Raw genomic sequence first — 8,587 nt, forward strand, 5'->3', positions numbered from 1 at the left:
TTTATTTAAAAGCAGAAGCTGCAACTGATCGAGGGAATATTTGTCTGAAAACTTAAACTGAACTCCAAGGGTACCATTGCTCCAGCTTACCATCTTTACCTGAGTGAATCAGTTTGTTGAACAATCTAAATGATTCAGAAACTTCTGTGACATCAACTTAACTAAGGCTCATTACAAATTTCACAAAACACTGCTGAATACTTTTAATATTTTTTTATTAGTTATTTTTGTTTTTGTTGTTATTTTGATTTTAATAAAACAAAAAAAATAAAGAATTTAATAATTTCTTTATTTTTTAATTTAATTTATTTTACAAATAAATTAATAATAATATTAATAATAATAACAACAAATTAGTGATGTCAGCGTTAACGTCATTAGTTAAAATGACGTTAACGCTGACAGCACTAATTTGTTGTTCCCAGAGAGCAAGCCAAACACTGGTCCAGAAAAGGACGATCTCTAGTAGTGGTGCACTACTAGTAGATTTTGTTTTAACCTCCTAGGACCTGGTGTCCACATATGTGGACATAACATTTTGGGTTGTCTAGACCAAAATACAAAATTTTGCTCTTCAAAAACCTGATATCCACTTATGAGGGAGGACATTACACTGCCACTGTTCAATCGAAATTTAAAATGAACGTCCTCATATGTGGATCTCATTGTTTTGAGAAACAAAAAAAAGATAGTCCGAATCTGATGTCTTTGTTTTTACATCGATCAGGTCCCAATCAACCCAAATGGCACAGAGAAATTAAAAATGCATGCCATGAAAGAGTTCAGGTCTTAGGATGTTAAAAATGTCCCTGCTGATGAGACCAGTGAATGTGGGGCGACGGTGGCAAGAAAAAACTCCCTCCTGGAGGAAGAAATCTTGGGAGGAACCAGGCTCTCTGGGAGGACCCTTCCTCCTGAGGGCAATACTTACCAGTACTTGTCCTCCAGTGTGCGATGGTGGGCTGGGACGACTGCTTTTCCTTCTCAGCATGATGATGACCTTAACTTCCTTCCTTCCTTCCATTTCCTGTTTCAGAACTGAGAATGAAGACAAAACTGGTTAACAAGGTAACAGGACATTTAAAAATTCTCTCACTTCAGGATGAGATGCTGTGTCTTCTTACGTTTCTCTTGTAAAACAGGATGTAGGCCGAGTGCTGCTGTTCCTCACAAGCTGCAGATCCAGTTGTGTGGAGCACCTGTGCGTCATTATAGGTGAGCCAGCGATCTGATGTCGAGTGCTGACTCTCCTCAGGATGGACAGAACTACAGATGTAGTGTCCTGAAATCACATTAAGACAAATGAATCCAACTTCTGGAAGTCAACTGATTCAAGCAAACAGTGATTTTGACTTAGTGCTTCTTAGAACATCAAAAGCTTTTGTGTGTGAGTCCTTCACTGAAAAGTAGCAAGTTTTCATTTTCTGTTTGTAACAAGTCTGTTGTTTTACCTGACTCTGTGCCTCCATAATGACTGATGATGCTGACAAGACTGTAACAGCCACCACCCTGAGAAGGAACAAATCCAAAGAGTGTTAGTTTCATAAAGTCTCACATCAGTGCCATAATTAAGCTGATTTGCTGAGGCTACGTCCACACGAATGCGTTTTCGTTTGAAAACACATCGTTTTCTCTCCGCTTTGACCTCCCGTCCACACTGAGACGGCGTTTTCCTCAAGGAAAAACACAGCATCTTGAAAACGCTCTCGAAAACGCATACATTTGAAAACGGAGCTGTCCCGTCGCAGTGTGGACACTCGAAAACGCAGACTTTCTAAAACGATGACGCATTTTAGTCATGTGATGCAGTCATGTGAGCAATTAAACAAAGATAGCCGAGTGCATTATACAGCAGTTGTTTTGATTGCTCTCAACTTTGACAGCCCTAAAAAAGATTAATATCAGTTTGTACATGCTCCGGATAGCTTTTCTTCAAATTCTGTAATTCTCACTCATTTTTGCGCATGCGCAGGACTGGAACGTAAGCGTTTTCGGCCGTTTCAATGCAGACGCACAACTATTTGAAAATGACTGAAAACGCTAGTGTGGACACGGAGTTTTCAAATCTATCCGGGCTAGTGTGGACGTAGCCTGAGACGTTCTGCAGTCTGTTTTTACCTGATTGGATGGCACCACCAAGTCCCTCTGCAGCCTGACGGGGTCATCCACCTTCTGAATCTTGTAGGTTTGTGTAAAGCCAAACCTCTTCAGATGCAAGATCAGAACTCTGGCAGAAAAGAAAAAAAACACAAACAAGGTAGAAAATAAGAAGAATGAGTGTCAAACACAAACAGAAGATGGGAGAAAACGACTGCTCAAGTATTGTCTCGAAAAACTCTGATATTTGATGCGCCACAGTTTGGAAACCTGGTCAGTCGATCAATTCTGATGTGACCTTACTCACCTTGGCAGTGTATCAAAAGACGACTTCAGTTCTGAGGCCGTCCCTCCACAATCACAGCGAAATTCTATTTCTTGTTCCTGAACAACAGCACAGAGAAAACAGGCTTTATGGTAGAAAGAAATCTCAACATATGCACACACACATACACACAAACACTAACAAAAAAGGTGTGTTAAGATCGCTGACACTACAACTCTATTGGAATTTGTGATCTTACCTTCAAGTATGTCTCTAACATGTTTATAACAGACCCCTCTGGAACCAGGTCAAGAGACAAGCTGGTGAATTCCTCTTGCTGTGATGATTGGTGACCGCAGCTACACATTTCAGGAGTAACGTAGTTAAAGTAAAGATCAGGTAGGTGGAAAAGAGGTATATGAAAATATTGCAACCAGCTCTGCGTTTCTGAAAGACAGGCTTACCTCTTGCATGTCCTCATGTTTTCCATTTTAAAAATGTGATGGTCTTCTACTGGGCAGGTATAACTTTGGCCCAGGAGAGCTGCGTTCCTCTCCAGGTGAGGTGCGAGCCTTTTGACCTCATTGAGGAACAATGTTAGGAATTCATGAGCGTCCTGAAAGAAAAGCAGAGAGATTTAAAACAGTACATCAAAATCAGAAGGTAAAGCAAAAAACGAAATGTCCAAATAGCTGACGCACTTTCTGTGCACTGCCGGTGTATTCAGGAGCTTGATTGCTGAATGCCTTCTTAAAAGCTCTTAGGTGGTGATCTTTAAGGCCATAATCTGTTGACTCATGACAGTCCCTGACATCAATGAGCCTTCTGTAGAAAGGAAAGGGTAAACAGACATTTCTGCTGTTAGATCTCTTTGTTCTTCAGGTTTTCGAAGAAAGTAGAAGGTTGACGTAGCGCACCTTAAGAGCTGAGCTTCTGGATCTGTGCTCCACAAAACCTCCTGACGCCCGATGTCTCTTATGAACTCCTCAATGTTGAGGAGGCTCTGCAGGCAGGAGTTCATGTAGCAGGTGTTTCCGATGTTTGGAAACCTGACACACACGCACAACGTTTACAGTATCAGTGTAAAAGAATTCATTTTCTCCACTTTGACAAAGTGAGCTTTGGTCTTTGTGCACCACGTGTACTCACCCGAAGCAGTCTGTAGTCTCAGTTTGACTTTCTATTATTTTTCCACCGCATGCTACACTGCTCCAAAAAGGTAAAAACACGAACACAAAATTAGGAAAGATGTCAGGATGCTGAGCAGTGTATGTGCATGTATGCATGAGCTTTGAAGTTGAAACATTTTGGAGGACGTCTTTCTCTTACCTGTTAAACACATGCTCCCATCCACTCTCTTGGTCCAGAAGCTCCATAATCCAAGTGTCCCAACTCAGGTCTGCTGGGATCTTTTCCGTGGTGCTTCTTACCTGATATATATATAGGACATAGCTGTGTGCCTCATTGCTCTTAATTGCTCTCATTTAAATGCTTGATGACAGTGACTCTTTCCATAAAACATACCTTCCCGGATTTAAAAAGAGACCAGCGAGACCTTTTTTGTGTCTTCACAGTGTTGCTCTCTGCCTCTGCATCGCTGTCAGTTTGCTGCAGAGGACGAACAAACATAATGTTATTAAAAAAGTAAAGTCACTTAAAATTAACAAGTACAATTTAAAGAGAATGTGCATTTCATATGTTTTGTGTAAAAGCAAACCGAGGAACAGCAGAAGAAGTGTCTCCATTTTCTCTTCTTTTGACCATTTTCAGGGTTAGCTGGTGTGGCAGCAACAGAAGCATCCGGGATGCTGATGAGGACAAAAGTGTAAATGTTGTGGAAATTTATAAGAAGGAGTACATTTTGCTAATACAGATTGCTAATAAAAATGAATAACTGTAATGGAATACCAACATGAACAAAATCATGTATTTTATACATTTACACTCTACATTTTCAAACGCTAATCTCTGCATCCATATAAATAATAGACAAGACTAGAAGTAGTAAAAAAGATGCAAATACACAAGGTGGAAGAAAAATGCCAATAAAAGGGAAATAAAAGAGCTCCAACTAAACCACTGCTATAAATATCTCCAGCAGCATTAAAGAGTGGCGCATTTCTTTACCTCTGATGAGACGTAGAAGGAATTTCCTTCTCTGCCACGTTTTGTTTGTGTAATTTCTGTTTAGAAACAAGAAAACCAACATCAGTAATGGCATAAAACAAACATACCAAGTGGGTCTCTCCATGAAAAGTGTCCAGTTAGAAAATTTGGTATTATTTCATATTATTTATCACTTTAGTGAGCTGTCAGCTCATGAAGCAGATATATAGGAATATCTTTAAATAAAATAAAAACAATTTATTCATGCTTTAAATTGAGTTTTAAAGTTTGTCCTATGAGATACAAAATCCTTCACTTGGTTCTGATCAAAATTCAGTTTTTACAGAAATCATCCATGAAGCTTCAAAAATGCTTATTCACCATAAAAAATATTTAGAGAAACATCCTGCAAGTCTCTTCGAACTTACCTTTCTGTGAAAAAAAACGTTTAAACATCTTTGAACTTAATTTGAGGACATAGCTGTGCTAAATTGCTCTTAATTCTTCTCATTTAACTGTGATGAGTAAATGCTTGATGACAGTGACTCTTTCCATAAAACATACCTTCCAGAATTTAAAAAGAAACCAGCGACACTTTTTTTGTGTCTTCACAGTGTTGCTCTCTGCCTCTGCATCGCTGTCAGTTTGCTGCAGAGGACGAACAAACATACATTTATTAAAAAAGTAAAGTCACTTTAAATTAACAAGTGCAATTTAAAGAGAATGTGCATTTCATATGTTTTGTGTAAAAGCAAACCGAGGAACAGCAGAGGTGTCTCCATTTTCTCTTCTTCTTTTGAACATTTTCAGCAACAGAAGCATCCGGGATGCTGATGAGGACAAAAGTGTAAATGTTATTTTTCAAAGTGGAAATTTTTAACAAGAAGTACATGCTGGAGATTGCAAATAAAAATGAATAACTGTAATGGAACAAAATCATGTATTTTGTACATTTACACTCTACATTTTCAAACGCTAATCTCTGAATCAATATAAATTATAGACAAGACTAGAAGTAGTAAAAAAGATGTAAATACAAAACACCAATAAAAGGGAAATAAAAGAGCTCCAACTAAAGCACTGCTATAAATATCTCCAGCAGCATTAAAGAGTGGCGCATTTCTTTACCTCTGATGAGACGTAGAAGGAATTTCCTTCTCTGCCACGTTTTGTTTGTGTGATTTCTGTTTAGAAACAAGAAAACCAACATCAGTAATGGCATAAAACAAAGTATATGGTATGAAAATACAAAATCCTTCATTTGGATTCAAAATTCAGTTTTTACAGAAATCATCCAAGAAGCTTCCTTAAAAGTTTCAAAAATGCTTATTTACCATAAGAAAATATTCAGAGAAATGTGCTGCGAGTCTCTTCAAACTTACCTTTCTGTGAAAAAGAAGTTTAAACATCTTTGGACTTAATGCGATCGCAGCGAAAATCTCCTCAGCTTTGCAAAAGTTCAACTGAAAACAAGCAGTCAAAGGTTGTATATTTATAAACTTTCAGCATAGAATGTTCATACCCTGAACAGCAAACATCATCATTATGATGTATGGGGCTAATTTGCATATTTTGGAATGTATGCTCATTTGAACTGTGTGGTACTCGTCTCCAAGCAACTGCTACAAAAACAGGTCAAGTCAAGTGGCTTTTATTGTCATTTTAACCACGTGCAGAGGTACTGTACAGAGTGAAATGAGACAGCGTTCCTCCGAGACCCTGGTGCTATATATGACATATACGGACAAACCCAGGACTACATAAAGTGCAGTGTGCATAAACTGCAAAAATAAACAAGACAAAACAGTGCAAAACTAGACAGAACAGGACGATACAGACACAAGACAATGGAAATGTGCAAAATGCTGAGTATTGTGCAAAAGTAACTTGGTGTCTGTATGTATGTGTGTGTGTGTGAGATACTGCAGATAAGTGCTTGGTAGTGACGTGTGTGAAGGTGTGCGTGTGCCAGTGCAGTCACTGAGTGTTCAGGGGTCTGACGGCTTGTGGGAAGAAACTTTTCCGTAGTTTGGTAGCGAGGGCCCGGATGTTCTGGGACCTCTTTCCAGAAGGCAGCAGGGTGAAGAGTGTGTTTGAAGGCTGTGTGGGGTCCTCCAGCAAGCAGGTGTTATAAGGAGGGGAGAGGGGCTCCAATGATCTTCTCAGCTGCTCTCACAATCCGTTGTAGGGTACTGCGATCCAATGCGCTGCAGTTACCATACCAGACAGTGATGCAGCTACTTAGGATGCTCTCGTTAGTCCCACTGTAAAAGGTGGTGAGAATGGATGGTGGGAGATGGGCTTTCCTCAGCTTCTGCATGAAGTAGAGACGCTGCTGGGCCTTCTTGGTTATGGAGCTGGTGTTGAGGGAGCAGGAGAGGTTCTCCGCCAGGTGGACACCAAGAAATCTGGTCCTCTTCTTGACGACCTCCACAGAGGATCCATTGATCTTAAGTGGGCAGTGATCCCACTGTGCTCTCCTGAAGTCAACAATCTCTTTTGTTTTGTCCACGTTCAGAGACAGGTTGTTGACTCTACACCTCTACAGATGGCCCGCAGTGCAACCCTTCAGCTTCCTAGTAGATGCACCTATATACAAATTTAAAGACCTAGGAGACTTACGTCTCGTCACAGAGTTGTAGCATTCACAACATTTTCAGAAAACTTGACCTTTGAACTTGAGGTCAAGGTCACTGATATTCAAACTGACCCCAGAACTTTAGTAGATGCACCAATGGCATCAATTCAAAATCCTGCCCCTCGTTCTCGAATTATTGTCTTGACCAAGCTGAGTATGCAATTATGAAACAATCATTTTCCATTTTTATTTCACTATCTGTAACTAAGACAAATAAACAGTATTTGGGACACAAGTCACTATTAAAGTGGTTAGTGAGACTCCACATCTGCTAACAGTATAACACACTGCTTATTTATGTAAAATTGTCATCAATAAATGTGTTCAAAACAGAAGCTACACTGGCTTTAAAAGTTTTTGTTAACTCTGACTACCTGTCTGCTCTTACCTGTTTCTTTTGCTCTCTGCTGTCTTCATCCTCCATCCAACTCTACAGCTATTGTTAGGGATGACATGATGAAACTGAAGGGTGTCTGGGCACTGAAAAAAGAAGAGAGATTGGATTAGGCTGCAGCTGGCGTGCCATTCTCTCACTTCAGGATGAGATGCTGTGTCTTCTTACGTTTCTCTTGTAAAACAGGATGTAGGCTGAGTGCTGCTGTTCCTCACAAGCTGCAGATCCAGTTGTGTGCAGCACCTGTGCGTCATTATAGGTGAGCCAAGGATCTGATGTAGAGTGTGGACTCTCCTCAGGATGGACAGAACTACAGATGCAGCAGCTGTTTCCGATGTATGGAAACCTGACACACAAACACAAAGTTTACAGTATCAGTGTAAAATAATTCATTTTGTCCAGGTTGAGAAGGTGAGCTTTGGTCCTTGTGCACCACGTGTACTCACCTGAAGCCGTCTGTAGTCTGAATTTTATTTTCCATTATTTATCCACCGCCCAAATGTTTCACTACGCTACTGCGAAAAGGTAAAAACACAAACACACAATTAGACACTGAGCACTGGATGTGCATGTATGCATGAGCTTTGAAGTTTAAACTTTTTTTTTTTATCATCAACAATTTTTATTTATTGTGTGGATGCTTAAAGCATCCACACTATTGAGTTCCTCTTAGGACTTCCGTACACTTTTTGGCACTAAACTACTTCTACAATTTTCAGCCGATTTTCACCGTTCAAATTTTAAACTATTCTGCTATTTCTGCTAATGTGTGCTATGTCTTTTGGTATTTTTCACTATTATACTTTTTAAAATATTAAGCTTAATTTGTCCCATTGAAATGAATGGGAAACTTCTGTAATTCTGCTAAAATTTGCTTGTTTTTGAAACTTAACTACTTCCTCATATTTTCACGTAGAACAACCATTCAAACTTTAAAATGTTCTCAAATTATTGGGCTATTCAGGTATAAATCAGCTTTTTCAAATCTTTTACCGTTTTACTTTTATGCCTCTTAAAGTTTTCAGTTGCAAAATTGTGATTTTTCACAAAATACATGCGTTGTTATGGTTGCTATGCACTTGGCTTC

General features: G+C 39.4%; 1 protein-coding gene and 1 long non-coding RNA gene across 2 annotated transcripts; both read right to left on the reverse strand.

The window, feature by feature from the left end:
- Window positions 1–393: 393 nt before the first annotated feature.
- LOC146377098 (ubiquitin carboxyl-terminal hydrolase 37-like) lies at window positions 394–5,751 on the reverse strand. Its single transcript, XM_084944847.1, has 16 exons — window positions 5,597–5,751; window positions 5,226–5,298; window positions 5,033–5,116; window positions 4,490–4,545; window positions 4,080–4,170; window positions 3,692–3,970; window positions 3,512–3,568; window positions 3,280–3,411; window positions 3,064–3,187; window positions 2,827–2,978; window positions 2,622–2,721; window positions 2,405–2,481; window positions 2,119–2,227; window positions 1,452–1,509; window positions 1,125–1,282; window positions 394–1,038 (listed from the first exon to the last, which is right to left on the reverse strand). Exons 6-16 carry the CDS (start codon window positions 3,844–3,846, stop codon window positions 1,033–1,035), a joined length of 1,128 nt encoding a protein of 375 aa, XP_084800973.1. The 5' UTR covers window positions 3,847–3,970; window positions 4,080–4,170; window positions 4,490–4,545; window positions 5,033–5,116; window positions 5,226–5,298; window positions 5,597–5,751; the 3' UTR covers window positions 394–1,032.
- A 1,650-nt stretch (window positions 5,752–7,401) lies between these two features.
- On the reverse strand, window positions 7,402–8,123 carry LOC146377099 (uncharacterized). The gene is made up of 3 exons (XR_014801729.1): window positions 7,947–8,123; window positions 7,669–7,846; window positions 7,402–7,579 (listed from the first exon to the last, which is right to left on the reverse strand). It is a non-coding gene; the product is annotated as an uncharacterized LOC146377099 (long non-coding RNA).
- Window positions 8,124–8,587: the final 464 nt, after the last annotated feature.

The sequence above is a fragment of the Perissodus microlepis genome, chromosome 11 (assembly GCF_051167445.1).
Source record: "Perissodus microlepis isolate ML-2025 ecotype Zambia chromosome 11, ASM5116744v1, whole genome shotgun sequence".
Lineage (NCBI taxonomy): Eukaryota > Metazoa > Chordata > Actinopteri > Cichliformes > Cichlidae > Perissodus > Perissodus microlepis.